Source organism: Lonchura striata, chromosome 5 (genome assembly GCF_046129695.1).
Source record: "Lonchura striata isolate bLonStr1 chromosome 5, bLonStr1.mat, whole genome shotgun sequence".
Taxonomy (NCBI): Eukaryota; Metazoa; Chordata; class Aves; order Passeriformes; family Estrildidae; genus Lonchura; species Lonchura striata.
Window position 1 is genome coordinate 21,440,153 of NC_134607.1, and position 18,124 is coordinate 21,458,276.

Consider the following 18,124-nt stretch of genomic DNA (forward strand, 5'->3'; position numbering starts at 1 on the left):
GAAGGGAGGGTACCAAAAAAAAACCCAAGAAAAACCACAAAAAAACCAAAAAAACCCAAAAAAACCCAAAAAAACCACAAAAAACAAATATAAAGGGGATACGAAACCATTACATGTCATCCAGGAGGAGCAGCCTTGCTCTAGGCTGTGTTGTTTGCCTCTGAGTGGGGATGTGTAGGGCAGAGTGAGCTGGTAGGAATGCCCTGGAGGCAGCAGGGAGAATGGGAGAGGGAACCCAGAGCCTGGACTTGCAAAATACCAGAGGGAAACAATGCAGGCTGTGTTGGACCTGGGTATTTTTGTTGCACTGATAAGAGCTGCCCTGGGCTGAATGACATCAAGCAAGAGAGTCCCACCCAGATGAGATGATCACAGGAGGGACTGCAAGGGCAGGGGACACTGAACTGACACGGTGTTACAACATATTCTCCAGGACCCTTTTGGGAGTGAGAAAATACAAAAGCCATTATATAATGACCTACTTGGAACAAGGACATCTGTGGGATTTGAAACAAAGTGCTGTGCTTGTACAACAGATGTCTTGGGGCCCAAACTGAAATGTTTGCATCCTCAGCCCAGGAACATTTGACCCAGAGCAGAGGAAACGATGCAGCTGCCCCCTCCAGACTGGAATTAGACTACATTGATATTGTTAGAAAGGAGCTCATCTTGTTAAATGTGATGTTTCCTCAAAAATACAGCATGTCTGGAAAGGAAGGGTCCATTCCTTCCACCACCCCTTCCCTACAGGGAGAGAAGGAAAGCAATTGAAAATGTTCTCTCTAATGAGCCTGAGGACTTTTGGCTGGGTTAATAAAGAGGGGGGACTCACCAAGGGCACAAAGTAAAAAATGAAAAATAAAGATGACTTCCCCAGTGCTACACCACTGCACAGTCCTCAGGAAACAGCTCTGGCATCTTCCCTGGCCTGTGCCAGAGTACTTCCCATGGACTTTTTAGAAAAAGCAACTCACAGAAGTCCCCTTGTAAGGGATCACAGCCTTATTTCCCACCAGGCATCAAAATAATCACCACACCAAAGCTGAAATCTGAGCCACCATTTGTTAATTGTTAGAGCCAGCCAAATTTGACAAAACAAGAGCCGTGTTCTGGGTTAATGCTGGTTTATCCCAGGGTACGGTTATTACTTCATAAACAGGAAGCACTCAAGTTACAGTCAAATTAGATTTATTTTCCTGCCTTATCTATTGAGTCCCCCATTTTATTAGCTTTCTACTTTTAAATTTTGTATAATTCATTTCCTCATGCCTTGTAACTGTTTTAGATGTCAATAAGATATCCATTTTCCTAACAGAAGAAAAAATCACAGACATAACCAAATCCAGGGTGTATGTAGTGTGACACCAGAGGGCATTATTTAAGAAGGTACTATTAAAAATCAATCCAGAGCAAAGTTTACAATTTACCTAACAAGAGACAAATCTGTCTTCTAAAATGGCAGGTTGGCCAATACATGAAACTGATAAAAGGAGTTGAAAAGAAATCAACAGGAAGCCATTCCCCCCTTCTCTCTTTTATTTTGCAACCTTCTTAGGATAAATGCTATATCCCATTAACTGCATAGACGAGTGCAAACAGTGAATACAAACACAGCCCCTATCCTGGCAGCCTGTTTGTTTAGCTGTGCTGGCTGTTTGAGCAGCAGTAGACTCATTCTGAAGCCATAAGTTGCTGTTTGCTGTAGCATTTTAGTGACCTGTTAAGAAGGGTTTGGGCCAGTGTGTTGACAAGTGCTTTTTCTGAGTAAGAAAGCTCCTCCTCCCCTTCTGGCTCTCTTCTCTAACCCAGGCACCAGTGATGGCCTAGCATGCTCCCTGTTGGAAAGGAGAGTCTGGCTGGATAGCCGGGGAAGTGCTCATGCGGATGTAACCATCCCTTTGCCCTGTGGTGGCATGTCAGAGCCTGATGCCACCACATCATCTGTGTCTGGCACCTGTCCGAGAAGCACTGATCTTTCTGCCTTTAGGTGGAGAGTAGTCCAAGGGACAGGTAATGAAGAAACATTCTGCTCCATCCCTGTCACAGATGTTGTTTTGAGGCCTTTCTTGCAAGGCAGGATTTTGGATTGGCTTTGCCAGAGTTAAAACCCCACTGTAGCAATTTCCTAGGCAGTCTGAGCCGCACCTGAGACCCGTGTGAGCACAACTTCCTTCAGTGAAGGATCTGTCTGGGTAGAAACTTCTGCTTTCTCTGTCTCACAGTTCCCTAATCTGCTGCCTCTTCTGGATGTGGACACCAGGGTCCCAGGGCTACAGCTCTCCTCCCTCATCTTGAGCCTAAGTGCTGCAAGGTCTTGCTTTGCAGCCCCTTTTTGCTTTCATTATGTGGCCACATGAAAAAACAGTTGGTTAGCCAAAGTGCCATAATTATCTTAGTCTGCTAGGACTGCCCTAGCTTTGCCTTTCTCAAGTGTCATCCAGTGTGAACTCTGCTTTTGGTTAACTCTGCCCTACAGGCTAAACACACATCACTTTGGAGATAATTTGCAGAAGCACTTTCTGTGTCCAAAATGAAGTTAGAGCCAGGTTCAGCTGGAAGGTGAGTGTCCAAGGCTGAGCCAGGGCTGGACTTCGCAATGTGGTGTTTAACTGAGTCTTGGTAGGCTTGTGAAAGTGCATGGTCTGAGTGTTTTCCTCCAGAGGAACTGGTGCAGCCACACAAAGTTTGTGATTTTTTGTCCATCTTGGCCTACTCTCAGCCTTTCTGTAGGGACCCTACCATCCTGGGATAGTGGGTCTTCAGGAACAGTTCTGTGCAGATGGTTTCCTGAATCTCTCCATTCCTCTACCCCAAATTATGCTCTTTTTCTCAGGAAATACCCAATCCAACTGATCACAATCAGTTTAGGCCTAACTTTGACCCACCCCAAAATAGTGAAGTCACAATGGCATCTGCGTTTCCTTATTATCCTCACAATTCTTTGAACCTTCCTAATACAGAGCCCAGGTCTTGGCTGCTGTAGTCCTTGGTGCCTTGGGTCAGTCACTGTTTTCTGTGTTCAGCAAAAGTTTTCAGACTGATGTGCAAGAAATGGGGATGGTTTTGCTATTTTCAAGACATTTGGAACATCCTCACTTATGAGTCAGTGGGAATGCAGTGATTGGGCTGCTCTGTTGTGAATGAATGTTACATGTCAAGTCATTATTTGTCTTCTCTAAAAGAAAATATTTGTTCCTTGACAAACTGAGGCAGCCCTTTCCCTTCCTTTCCCCTTTAGCATACTGGAGTTTCAAAGCTCTCACTTTTGGAACATTCTATTTCCAGTCCCGAGAGAGACAAGGTGACGAGCTGTCCTTCCTGATAAAAACCTTGCAGTATTTTTACATTACAGAGTGGCTCTGTTTAGTTTGTGCTATATTTATACCAGGGGAAAAAAAAGAAGCAGAGAAGTCTTTCCCATCCAGTAAGAGAGAAAATAACTCTGACCATCTTATTATGAACAACAAGTTTTTCTTCTACAATGTCATAAATTCATCTGAGCCGGGATTTGTACTGGGGAGGTGTTTTCATAATTATGGGGCAGGAGGGGACAGGAGTAACTCTTAAACTGACCTAATTAGAGAGGTCTAAAAATAAAGTAGGAGCAGCAAAATATACATATATATAAAACTGATATAAATATAGGTAAAGTCACATGAACAGATACTGGTTTTCCTCTCTTTGTAGATCTGGCAGTTGTTTCCTTCTCATGATCTGACCAGGAAGGGGTGAAGAGGCTCTTTGAGTGAATTTGCAATACTGGGCTCTGTTCCTAGGGCACTTTAGGGTCATGTTAACACACAAATGGCAAATACTAACACACTCAGAGCTTTATTCTTTTCCATGGGCTCTGGCATTTTGAGATCCGGAGTCAGGAAGAAGTGTTATTCCTTTCTCACTGCAGTGCTGTCCCTATTCAACAGAGACCCCCAATTACTTCTGGGCTAGGTAGGCTCAAACTGCACAATGCTTAAAAATGCCTTGACCTCTAAGGAGCTGCTGGATAAACAGCCATTCTGTTCTGCACATGGAAAGACATCTCCTTTCAGTGTCCATCCATTCCCTGAAAGATTCCTTGAGTACTGTTGATCATATGAGTCTGTGCAACTGAAGTACAACATGAGAAAGGTCCTTCTCTGCTGACTCCATTGTAAACAGTTGTCTAAGCAGTATTTCTACAAATATTTTATTTGTATTGATGCTGCACAGGGCCAGCAGCACAGAGAGCACTTATTATAATCTTCCAATGCCACGGAAATATGAAGTGACTCCAAATTTTGGAAGGAGGATAACAATTACCAAGGGAGGGGCTGAGGGGCATGTGTTCTGTTTTTAGATGAGAAGATTGTCTGTTCCTGAGTGAAGGCTATTACTGGTGTCTTTGTTCAAGTCAATAGAGAAACTATTGTTTCTGCATTTCTCAATGGAAATTTCAAAAGATGCCTGTTATTGCAAATTTGTTTTCTCCATCTCCATGTGCACCTCACATGCACACATCACTTGGCAAGACCATTTCTTTCATGAAAGGTATACTGCCACCCCTTTTGGTTCTGATCCTGAATAATAGCTGCTCCTCTCCCAAGCTAAAGACAGTTGTGGTGACCCACCCTTAAGGGGAAGGCAGTCAATAGAGCCTATTTTGTACAAGTCCTCTTGTGGTTATTGTTCATTTTAGCTTTGAGGATTTTTTGTTCAGCCCTCTGATTAAAAAATGTGGTGAGTGAATCTGGTGAAAATTATGTCAAAACAAACAATATGTGAAAATGAAAGTCTATTATAATTATGCTCCTTCTAGCAATTATTGCAAAATAATAAACATTCAACACATTCACTGCCAAGAACATTATGAAAATGAATTAGCAATAAGTATCAGGTAATCATTATAATTCCTCTGGTATGTAACACAGAGAAACTGAAGAAAACTGTGAAATGACACAAATCTCCCTGAAAGCAGATGGTGGAACTCTTTGGGGAAGAGGCATTTTCTGCATCCAGAATTCTTCTGGCTCCTGGCCACTGCCTCAGACAAATAAAGAATAACAGTGCCTGGACTTCCCATCTTTGCTCATTCTTCTATGTGTTGGTGCCTCCCATTACATGTGATTTTATCATTAATAACAAAAAGAAAAAGTAAGTACTTCCTTGACAATTTATGTTGTAATAACACTGTAACCTGAATGCTCACGTCCTTTGAAGCACCAATTGCAGGTACAAATACAAGGCTCACTGTCTTGGCATCATTTGTTGCAGTAAGTACTATTTTAATACTCACATGTGTACTTTGGCTAATACATCAGTTATTTTATCCTTTGTTTCTGCAATCACTGGTTTAATACAAAACATGACCTGATGCAGGTGCTTTATTAATATTTACTTTGTTGCACACATCAAACCAAAAGCAAACCTATCTCTTTTCATATTATGTATATTTTATAGCTATAGACCTGCTATTTCCTGTTATCGTCTCTACTTCTGAAAACCAGTGCAAGGAAATAATTTAGCTCTTTCTAATCTCACTGGTTATTGCTTTTGCATTATGACAGTTAAAAACACCATAATGTCTCCTGGGAACTTCCCTCCTCTTCATTACTTTATTGTAAGTTTGATTTTTTTTAATCTGTAAGTGTTATTTTCTAGCATACCCATAAATGCACTTCTCTGTATTTCTCCTGATATTTTCTGTGGTTTCTTTTGTCACTCCCACTTGGGCTTGAACCCTACAGTTTCAAAAAAAGCATGAAACAAATTCTTGTTACTTGTATTTTAAACCGACTGATTTATTCTTTATTTTATTTTATCTTTCTTTCTTCTCTTTTTGCTCTGTGCAATGAAATGCAGTGAGCCTGAAGAGAGAAAATTTAATCAGTCTCAACTTTCCCTGGCTGCTTGTGGCTGGAGAAGGGCCCAAACTAAAACCATAAGGTCAACAACCCTTGCTTCCTGTACCTTCCCCATCTACTGAACAGAGCAGTGTTGAAACTCTGTGCCCAAATGCACATCCAGACTTTGCTAGTAGTCATTAATTTCATAATGGACTAAAGTAAACTTGGCTTTAGACCAATTCTTTCTTCTAAGATGCTGGCTGTTAGCTTATCTTTATCTGGAACGACTTCCTACATACCCTCCTTGTACCTCTGAGTACAATTGTGCCAGGAGTCTGAATAGAAACTCTCTTCCTCCTTAACTTGTGACAGCAAAAATCAACATAATTAAAGAATAAAAAGGGAGGGAAAGTATGAGGTGGAAGAAGATCTGGTGTGTAGTGCAGAAGACAATATTCTGCTGAGAGTTTTGTCTGGAAATGCTGTTTAAATTGGAGCACGATTTTCTCCGATTTTGCCCTCATTTCTGTAGCCACTAAGAATCCTTGGTGCATGAGACACATGAAGCCCTGCATTACAGGTGAAATGGCAGAGCAGTCAGGGACATGCAGGCTTGCAGGGTCCCAAGGGAGAGATATTCCTCCTGCTTTGTCCTGGTTGGTTTTTCTAATGAAACCCATCCTAGGAACAAGTTAGTGGCTCTGTACAAGCACCTCTAGGCTGTCTGCACAACTCTAATTCAATGACACCTCTGCCTGCTTAACACAGGCAGCACCAATATATTAACCAACAGTTCTTGCGTATTTACATCTTTGTTCCTTGATACTGAAAGCCAGCTCCACCACTGGCATAGGCATCTGTGCCCACTTCCTCCCCAGCAGCTACCACCCAGACAGGGGAACATTGCAACCAAAGCAAGAAAGATTATTAGATCCTCCATGTGCAATCCAGCAAGCCAGAATGGGCTTCTGTTTCCAGAGCACAAGCAAACAAATTGTTCCAAGTTTAAATTTGGTGTACCTATATATATTTTTCAGGCAAAGTGCAAAGCCAGGAGAAGGTCTAGGGAGGCACCACGACAAGCATATTAGTTACGAAGTTCACGTACCACTCATTTGGATTCAGAGATGATACCTCAATTTTGTACTTCTGAACAAACCAAGTTTTAAACAGATAGGGGATGCCTTTTGAAAAGATAAATGCAAGAAAAAGACACAAGTGCAGCAGGAATGTGCTGGTGATGCCTCACTGAAAGGGGAGCCCAGTCACCCCAAGAAACAGAGACTGCTAATTCACTGGGGGAATAAAGATCCCAGGGAGCCTGGGAAAAACAAACAGGTCCTTCTGGGTAGTGAACTGTTTTTCAGGATTCCTTGGCAGGCAACCAGCCACTCTGTTTTGTAAGGTCTTGTTCTTCTTTGCAAGGAGGAAAAAAATAACTGAAGGGCTCCCATTTTTTGAATAAGGTCATCATAATGCACTCAAGAAGCCCAGTGCCACAGCTCCTCATTGTAAGTGCTATGGGGTGTAGCAGCACTCTACAGGTGCTTGAACAAACAACACTACCACTTTCAGGAGAAGAGAAAATGTATAAAAGACAAGCCTAATGACTTCAGCCCAGCCAGCTTTTCCCCCACCCTTCACCAACCCCCCTTCCCTCATCCCAGACAGCCTCCAACCCCATCCCACTGCCTGTCTCCAAGTGCGTGACAGTGTAAAAAGGCCTTTTCTCCCACAGGAACAGCCAGTGCGACCCAGATAGGTTGTGGGGAGGTTTAACCCCTTGGCTGGCTGGTCACATGCCATGTGCTATCACAGGAATGCTGAACCACATATATATCTGTTTCCAGATAAATATATTTTTTCCCTTTTACTTACCTTCCCCATTCCAGCATGAGCATGTCCCAGCTTGACCACTACAGGAAAATTTGGAGTTGTGAGCTGAAAGACAAAAGGACCCTTTTATTATTTTGTTTGTTTGTTTGTTTTTCCCACAGCCACTGTATTTGGAATAATTTTATTTTATTTAGTAGCTTTTATCCCCTTCCTGGATGCTGTAAACTGGATAATAAGAAGGCCAAATAAAATTTGCCTGGATGGTAGGGCAGTGAGCAAATAGTGCTTTAGTGGATCCCATATGATTGAAAATGGAGGCCTGGCAGAATTCCTCTGATCTGACCCTCTTCTGCTGTGTGATAGCAGTTTTCCCACTCTGTACATAAGGATTTGTGTACACCTATATGCATGTAAAACACTGTCGCACTTGCAAGCTGGAAACACCTGAATGGTGAGAAAGACAAGGATTATTTGTTCCTTCTCCACACAGACTACTTTGGCCTTAATAGTGAGTGCACTCCTCCCATCCACAGGGAGGGTGGGAGGACAAGGAGAGAAGGAAGTGGGGCCAACACTTAGGTGCAACTCATGAAGTCCATCTATTCATAAAGCCTGTTCTTCTCCACCTTCAGGGCTGGGTATAGTGAATCAGCAAGGAGGATTGGAATCAGCAATAAAAATATAAAAAAAAGTCATATGTTCTCCCTGGCTTGTGTGGCGTTTCCATTGGGAAGGGTCCTGCCATCCAAGGCATACAAGGTCATCTTAGAGCACATGTGGGATTGATTTTACTTGAAGAACTGCAAGCACACTCTCTGCCTCTTCTTCTCCAGTTTCATCCTCATGCAAGGATTCACTTGGAGTGATTGGCTCAGAGCTGGGTGTCTGTACTGGTAGGAAGTACATGTCAGGAATAAGTAGGATATATGCATCACATTTCCCCTATGTACTGGTTGGTCCAATTCTACATCTCTGCTTGGCATCCCTGTGACCTTCCTTCATGTTGTCTTATGCTCGTGATTCTTTTCATCTAAATGCTATTTGTTCAGTATATAGCTGGTTATTTTTTATTGCATATTTAATTTATTTTAAAGACACTTTTATCTTTGCTTAAGTGCCTGAAGTGATGAGCTCTATTCATTAAGCAGTTAACCTGGAGAGCTGGAAAAGGGAGGCAGCTGCATTTTGGTGGATAAATGGGTCTCCTATTTATTTTTGTTTGAGAATAGATAAACAACTTGTTCTTGTGCTAATTACCAATTGTCTGTACGGACAGGCAGGCACTACGCCCTAAAGATAGAATGGTGCTGCAGTCTCCATCTGTGGCAGCTCACTATAAATAACAAAATTAGTAATGAACACTGATATGTTTTGCTATTCAGCTGCTTATATAAAGAAATGTCACAGGAGAGGGGAACAGTGAGTGCATCACGTCCTCAAGCAGCCTGTGTCACTTTCTTCAGGCAGAAAGCTAAAGAAATATCTTCTTTGGACCACAGAAAGGCATAATAAATCACAGCCCTGGCACAGGCAGGGACCAGTACCACTACTTCAGAAGAAGAGGCAAGAGACTTACAGGTGCCCATCCTGAAGTCAAATGGTTAAGTATATGTCCAGGCATATGCTTTTGTCCCCTAGTTCACCTTTACCTCTTTAATTCATTGTAAGAGCCTGAAATTTAATTTATGCTGGCATAAATGAATCAATTGGAGTACTGCACCTGAGGCTTACTGAAGACAGGGCTCTGGATGGCCAGGCCTTTTATGCTGGGAGATGAAAGGTAACCTAGTATTTGGGGCACCCACCTGCTCAAGCTCTGGGAGATGTGGCTCGCTTCCCAGCTCTCTCATCCCAGCCCCATGTGGCCTGTTTGAGCCAAAGTGCCTGCAAGCCCTGGCCTCTGTTCCCTGTTTGGGAGCGGAGGCAGCAGCTGTTCCTACAGAGCAGGAAAAGCAAGCTGCACGCTGTGAGCCTGCCTGATAGCCTGGCAAGGAGGCCAGAGAAGTGTGCAGGATAGATAATGCCCTATCGCCTGCTCAAAGCACACACAGGCAGGAAGCAATGTCCCTGCTGCCCTGCTTTTTGTCCCCTGCTGTGATGTTGCTGAGGGAGCCTGCTCGGGCATGGGGCCCGGGAATGGGAAGCATCTGTTTTCCTGTATACATGCAAAGAAAGTTTGGGATCCAGTAAACAACCCAAGTTTACTGTTAATCTGGAATACCACCAGCAATGACAACATGCTGTGCAAATTTCTCTCTTTCTCTTTTCTTCTTGGAAACATGGGCTCAGCTTTCTTACTAAGGCTTGATCTCATCCCATGTAGGGGTGACCAGCATGTTGGGGTCACATATGGCTTGGCCTAGGCATAGCACTTGGGGCTTGAGGTGAGACAGTTCCAGACTGTGAACATGTGGTAGCCTTGCTGGGAAAGCTGTGGCTCCAGAGAAACACTGGGGCATGGTTAGCTGGGAATCTGCCTCTGCCACTGGAAACCCATCAGATTTCCATGTACATGAACCTGCCTTATGGGGGAACCAACAAGAGAGCACGGCACATGCACAGAGCTGCATTATATAATGAGTTTATCTAGTGACAGTGGAGTGCCCTTAGCCCGTGCTGAAATTAAGTGTAATCAAAAGCTCTCCACAGTATGCAGGACCAAAAAAACCAGAGTCCACAACAACCTGCTGGAAAGTCCTTGCTGAAGTGGTGGAACACCACTGCAGTCAACAGGGAGACTTCCAGCTTCCACCAGTGTCTTGCTGGGATTTGAGTACCATTTTTGTTGCTAATAAGGTGTCCAGACAGCATACTTGGCAAGCATCCAGATGGATAGGGAAGCCAAAAGAAGGGAGAAACTATTATACACACAACTCTGATGCAATTCATACACAAACATAGTGAGAAGTTCTGCGGGTGGCCAAAGCCACCACAAGGGCAGACTCCTGAGATGAGTGTTTATATACTGAGTCATAAATTTCCCAGGAAAAAAGATTACTATAATCACAGAATAGCATCACATTTTAATAAGAGAAGCATGTTTTTACTGAAATAATGCAAAGACATACACCTGTGTCTTTCTATGTGCCGCAAGGGCTCTTATTTTCTTAGAAAATAGTAAAAAGCACTTTGATAATTTTAAAATGTGCATGAACTGTTGACAAGACTCTTCTAGATGAAGTTGACATGTTTTGGGATGGGACTGTAGTGCTGCAGCTAGCTCAGTGATCATATGCAGGGTGTTAGTCCATATGCATAATTCAACCCTTTGAAGTAAAATCTTACAAATGTATTCCCAGAGGTTGTGACAAAGCCTTGAGGTGCCAAGGATTACATAAATGTCTAGAGCTTGTTGTACGTAGAGGCCTGTTAAGAGTCAAACAGCAATTTGAATTCTGAACTAGCAACTCATCCATGTCTTTGGTAGTAGTGAAGAGAAAGTCATGGAACTTTTTCCAACTTAAAACACTGATGGCCCAAAGGGTACCATTTCAGCCCCTGATTTTCAGGGCTCTGCTCTGTGTGTAGTGTCACTGCAAAGATGATTCTGCAGTTTATCAGTTTTGGCAGTGGTGTGTAAAATGAGTGCTGGTATGCACACATTAGCCTTTATTTGAAAACAGCGTGGCTGTCAACTGTGACACTTTCCCCTTTACCTTCTGCCCCTCCTTTCCAACAAATAATGAGGGCTTCAGTACTTCTTGTAAATTTATGAATATTTTCTCTATTCTTTACTGGTGGAGCAGTAGAGCAGAGTTGGATCTAAACTGATCTGAAGGAAGCAATGTTAGACAGGCAGTGTTCAAAGCCAGGCTGGACAAGGCCTTGAGCAACTTGGTCTAGTGAGAGATGTCCGTGCACATGGCAGCAGGGATGATGGATGGTCTTTAAGATCCCTTCCCACCCCTTGACATTTGATGACTCTGTGAAACCTGTGAGACCCTCAAGAGAGATGCTGATTTTAAGTTTGTGATGCTTTGTAGTGTCCTGTAGTCCATGAACAAAGTAGAATACCTTTTTTAAAATTTCCTTCCGTTATATATAGTTTTCTGCATTAGTTCACCTTATCTTTTATACAATGAACTTTCAGTTTCTGGTACTATCCTTTCTTCGGCAAAACCCTTTCAATCAATGCTTAAAATGAATAGTACAGGCTGCAATTACATCATGGAGGAAAACTCCCCCATATTAGAAGGGATTTGGGGTGATGGGAGATGGAGTCATTAAAACTTTGTTCTCTTAGCATTGGTATTGTATTACCATAGCATCCAGTGTTTCCAACCAGGCCAGAAGGCCCCATAGCATAAGGTATTGTAATTTTGCCTTTACCCGTCCCCCAGAAGTAATATTCTGAATTTCCCTTTTATGCTCTAAACCTGATTTTTAGGTTTACTTAGCTGCTTTCACTTGTATGATGACAAAGTCTGTTTTGGGTGGGTACCTAATGGATGATGGGAATGTTGTTCACGTCCTTTAGACCTAAATGTTGGAAGTAATGTGTGTGGCACTTCCCTGGTGTCAATTAAGTTGCAGAAGCTGTGAACATATAATTTACTGTAAAAGCAAGCAAGCTGATTCAAACCTACAGGAAAATAATGATGTCATGACATGATGTCATCGTGTTTATGGAACTATCTTAGTAAAAATTTGAGCTGAAGATCAGCACTGGATGGCAAGATCAGGGCTGCATGTGATATGATTTCCTGTAAGACACACACCTGTGTGTTGATTACTGTATTGTAATTAGAGCACAATGAAGAAAAAAAACCATTATCTGGGGAAAGAGGGACTCAAGACAGCTTTCAAGATAGTTGAAGTAAATCCTGAGGAGGAGTAGGTATCTGCAAAGGTCTCAGGAGGAAGGAGGAGATAGGGGGTATGATGTGAAGAGCAGTGAGATACTTGTGACAGGAGGAGTTCAATGACAGCTGGATCACGACAGCATTATATACAGGTGGCATCTGAAGCAGTGAGGCAGTTGATGGATGAGATGGCAGCAGGGTCATAAAAAATATCCTTTGATTCTCCCACTGCTTTAAAAAAGTATGACAAAAGAGAAAAAAAAATAAAAAGAAACCCCAGCAACCCCAGCAGTATGACTTAATCTCCACATCCTCAAGTAAACAAACCACAAACCAATGTTTCAGGGCTCCTAACACTTGCTGTGGTTAGAATGGTTCATGGAAGTGAATAAAATGGGGTAAGCACAAACCGGAACATTTTGTCACTGATTCCACCTCTAATGTTATGTAACTTCTTTATTTACAACAGGACATATTTGGGTTCCCCTAGTGGAGAATAGGAGTGTGAGCATTTGATATTATTCTCATTTATTTGGAGCTTCAAGTGTGAGAATTATATTTACATATCCAGACAAACAGATACTTAGCAAAAAAACTCAAAATGCAGTATGTGTGTGCTTGTATTCACACACATATCTAGCAGTCCTGGTTGATAAATCCCCATTATCACATATCAAACCACAAGCAGTTTTTTTAAAGGTTTTATGACTACATAGAAAATTTCTATGATTCCTTAATGCATGATGTTCATTTGGTAATTTTGCAGTGATACCTTTAAGGAAACTTCTTATCTTTTGTTTTTTGCTAGGAGAGTGAATACATTCTCCCAACTCCTTATGTTAAGAAACTGTTCAAATATTTTTCTGGGATGCAGTGAAAGAGAAGGAGAAACTCTTGAGTTTTCTTTTCCCCCTGACCTGAGTTGTGTGACTTTTGCTGTATTTTTCTCTAATTAGAAAATTCCATTCCATATGTAAGCACATTGCAAAGGAAGAGATGGTGAATACAGTTAACTGTAGCATCTAAGCTATGGTAAAATATATAAGAAGGAGATAGATGGGAAATAAAATGCTTTATGAATTTGTGCTGGAGTCTTCAAAGCCATCACTCTTCTAAGAATCCCTGTGGTTCACAAGATACTGGCCAACAAACCTCTCTTTACTTGGTAGGTTTGACTGTATCCCTTTTTTGGGAAAACTCCGAATTCTCACTAATTTCAAAATGGTCAGCATGGGGTTTCCTTGGAGAGAACAAACTTCCCTAAACTTCACAGAAGAAAATAACCTTTTGCAACAGGTCTCACTAAGCCAGTCATGCCCCAGTTACTGCTGGTCTCTAATCTCACCATGCAGTCTGCTGCAGGTAGTTTTCTGTCACCAAAGGACAAGGTGTATATGGTTCTTACCCTGACTTTTACACAAAGGGAAGCCCTGTGCCACGACTGCAGAGCTGGGAGGCCCCCACATGACTCCAAGGCCTTAGTTGTGATTTCACAGCCTTCTGTAGCACATCTGAGAGTGGTGCACTAATGTCAGTGTAAAATGAGAAGCAGGTCCTGGGCTTATTAGTACATTCATTGAGAAATATCTGTCTGCCACAGAAATTGCTCCAAAGTTTCCTTGTAAGCCTCATGGCCTTGTAAATGCCAATGACTGCATGCAGACTTGGCTGGCAATGCCATGTCAGATGCTGGCATGAGCAATGAGCCATTGGTGCTGCCTGGTACAGGCAATGGGATGCTGGAATATTTGAAATTCTCTCTGGGCTCCTGAAAGCTCTTGGGCAATGAATTGCCACCTCCTTCCTTCTCACCATTCTTCAGCACTGAATGCTATAGAAATAGCAGCACAGAGGACCCGGCATAGTCGGACTTCTTTGAAAGATCCTTTTTTTATACTTTTCTAAAAGCACAGTTAATAATCTTTATTAATGCCTCAGGAGGGACTTTGGACATAGAGAAGAATGAGGATTACGGGAAGTATCACCCTGCAGCTGGCATCTCATGCCACATCTATACAAGTAAATAGAACAATGACATAGCAAGGACACTGGCCCTGATACACCTGTACTGTTAAATTATTAGATCAGTCTCTGACATATCCTGTCTCAAGATGAATAAGCTTCTTTCAAGCAAATTCCCAAGCACAACATGGAACCACCATAAGTCTGCAGACATGCCCACAGAACACTGGAGGCTAGAAGAGCTTGATAGCACAGCTGTGGTTGGGCCATGACAGAGCTGCTGGAGAATGAACCTGGCACAGTACAGCTTGCTACTGCTAATACAGCCTCTGTTTGCCTCACTGGGTTGGGCAGGAGAGTAGTTCTTATCATGCATTATGTATTATATTTGTCTGCTCTCACATTAGTGTTTCATTTTGGTTGTACACACAAATCTATCTCATGCAGCCAGATGTCATACCATTCCCATATGACAGTTTCCACTGACTACTTTTTTCAGCCTGAATTCACAGTGGGTCCTTTTTTGGCTTACAGCCACAGATATTTACACCACATTTCTTTTGCCCATTGACCTGGAAAGTCAGGTATTGCCTCACACAAGAAATGTTTGAGCTATGGGCTCAGTTTGTTCTGTTTTACAGCTAGATCATATTTTCAGCTTTTTGAGCCCTTAGGCTCATGCAGGAATTCAAATACTTTGCTAATGTGGACTGGAGTGAAATACACGTCCTCTACTTTTTGTGCTCTGGGACATAAATGCGGGGAGTAAATCCTGTTCTATGGATTTGCCTCCTCCTTGGGCTGCATGTGGAGTTAAACACTGGCAACAGCTCTTCTTAACCTTGAATTTGTTGTGGTGTCTTTTTTAAGCACCTAGAGCAGGTGGGGGCCAGGTATGAGCTCTGTTCTTCCTACATCCTCATTCTTGTGCTTCACAGTTTCAAGCTTCTTTCTCCAGATAAAAATCTTCTGTGTTTATCCAGACTAATTTTTGGCTCATGTTGGAGACATTGAGGACATGAAAGGCAGCCATTGTATCCCATGTTTGAATTAGCTCTGTATCTTTTGAGATTTCTTGGGAACTTTCAAATTACATGTTTTCAGTAGGAGCCAAAAACTGTAGGAAGGGCTGTGTTTCACAATCTCTCCAAATTCAGCAATTGCTTGGGAAAGAGAATGAAGTCCCAGAGGGAAAATTTTATATTTTGAAAGGTGGAAATATCATGTTTCAATGATTCAGTGAATAAGCACTAATTAACTTCTTCATCCCATCCCCAGTCCAAATGGGACATGGAATGCTTTCAAACTGCAAAAGGGAAGTTTTCCTGACATGCATTTAATTTCTACATGTTTCATTTTTGAGGATTTTGGAGATATTCAAAACCTTGAAACCTCTCAAGAGCTGAGAAATACATTTTCCTATCTAGGCTTCAAGGGCATGGGTCCACACTGGCACTACTTGGGTATTTGTCTCCCTCTTATGTCTCACTCCATGAAAAAAGATGCAATCCTGCTCCACCTGTTTGATAAAGCCACTAGAGCTCCCGATGAAGTGGAAGAAACCGTGGGTGACCTGTGCTCCTAAATGTCTGTGAACTCTGTGCTGAGAGACCTAGTTTGATATTAGCAGCAAAAACCAGAAGGGAGATCAAGCAGGCTCCACACAGGACACAGGCAGAGGTATTTTCAGCTGGGACTGGCTTCTGTTTACATCTTTCCCAGCTGTAACAAGGAAGGGGCTCCTGAAGAGAAAGCATTCAGACAAAGACAGAAGAAACCACTGTGTGGATCAGCCTTTTTCATCTCAGAACCACCACCTTGGCCAGCAGCATTTTTCCCCTGCTGAGCACACATTGATGTACCACAGGCTGCAACAGCCAGGAATGGTGAGAAGCAGGAAGCAGAGAAATTCCTTTTGGAGTAACACATAGACCCTCTTCTTTACCTTGGGTAAGCCTGGAGTGGCAAAGGATGCTGTGGTCTCTGTGAGCCCACTCCGTCTGTTTGTCTAGAGAGAAAGGGTTCACCCTTTACTGGAAAAAGAGGTGGAGACCTGAGCTGATTTCATCTCTGAGGCAATATCTCCATTTCTCAGGGATAAATGAGACAAATGTGAGTGAGCTGGTCCACACCCAGTATAGGAAGACATTTGTTTTTTTCCCAGGCACAGTACTGAGGCTATTGTGGAATCCAGGTAAGATTTTGGAATGTGAGCAGAAACCCACATGGAAGTAACTGGGGATGTGCCCAAAAGAAGGGCATTGGGTTCAGCAGAGGAGCTCATGCCAGGCACTCTGGTTGGAGGTAGAACCAGGCACAGTCAAAGTCTGAAACTAGTCTGGAAAGATGGGTTTATTTAAAATCTTGTTTCTTTAATACAATCCTACCTATTTTCTTCCCATCAAACTCTGTGCCATTAAATTATCTTTCAAAACTAGTTGCTGAAGTCTTCTGTTGAGGTCATGGCTGTCATTCTCATGGAGGTAGTGCCAGCACCTCAGTAATGCAGCAGCTGACTTCTCGCAGGGTTTCTGTGCTGTACAAACTGTTGCTATCAAAATACGCAGATCAAATTTCAGAGGAGCAGGAGTACCTTTCAAACAACAAGTCTTTGCACAGAAAAGAAACTAGTTTGCTTTCTCAAAGAAGATAAATCATACCTTAAATGTTTAGGCTTACATAAAGGCTGTAAAGTAACGTTAATGTGCGAAAAATTAGGTTCAAGTGAGAGAAGCCAAATGGGCTTTTCATTTTTTTTTCTTGGTTTTATTTCTTAAATTGTGAACTCAAAGAGAGTTTTGTATACAAAGAGAGTTTTGTATCCTTGCAAACTTCTCAATTGATTGGTTTTCATCTGTAAGTTGTGTGTGGGACAATAAAGAAAATATTCAAAACTTCCCAGGCAGAAGTGGCTTGGCTAATTCCATCCTCACAGAGTAGCAGGTGTCCATGCTATGTATCTGTGCTCTTTTGGACTTCAGTAGCAAGAATCTCTGATACTGGGCCTTGAGGACAGAATGCTATTTCACATGCACTTTATAGACAGCCCTCATTAGTTAAATCAGTTTGTCTGCATCATAAATGTAAAGCAGTGCACATTGGATTTGTCTATAATTGTGGCATTGCTCTGGTGATGGGTTGCAGACTTTTTTTTTAACTTTCTCATTAGTGCTTAGCTTTAGGCATTTGTGAGAAACCACAGCCTCCTAAAGCTCCCACTCCTGTCCTCTTAATTTTGACTCATGAGGTTTTAATGGATGAACAGAAGGCAAAGAAAGCCTTTGGTTCTCATACCATTCAGCAAACCTCCGGCTGGCACTGGCATTGTTTGGGAGCCCTTGTGGGGATGAAAGCAAACTCTGTACAGATGTGGCCTCTTCTGAGCCTGCCCTTTTAGGCCTGTTGATTCTCAGGACAAAAAGCACGTGAGGAGGGTGACTGGCAGGGGATTTCCATGGAGTGCTCTAAGTGAAATTATTTTAAACTGATCCTGTACCACACAGGGATAATGATAGTTCTTGGTGGAAGGAGTTCCCGAAAGCACAAACACTGCTCTGATCCTTTGTACAGAGCAAATTTTTCCATAACCTCAGTGGGACACTGTGTGGAGATTCTCTGGGCTGAAAGGCTCATGAAGCACATCATGATGCAGGCCCACCAGTTTGGAGCTGGAAGATGTAGGACTGGATGAATATGGCAAAA

The 18,124-nt window shown here is 42.5% G+C and overlaps 1 protein-coding gene across 1 annotated transcript in view; it reads right to left on the reverse strand.

Annotated features, from left to right (window-relative positions):
• The window catches only part of SYN3 (synapsin III), a 188,054-nt gene that overhangs the window by 28,595 nt on the left and 141,335 nt on the right, over window positions 1-18,124 (reverse strand). Inside the window, exon 7 of the mRNA XM_021553949.2 lies at window positions 7,701-7,763. Coding sequence (XP_021409624.2) covers window positions 7,701-7,763 — 63 coding nt within the window. The remainder of the gene's footprint in view (window positions 1-7,700; window positions 7,764-18,124) is intronic.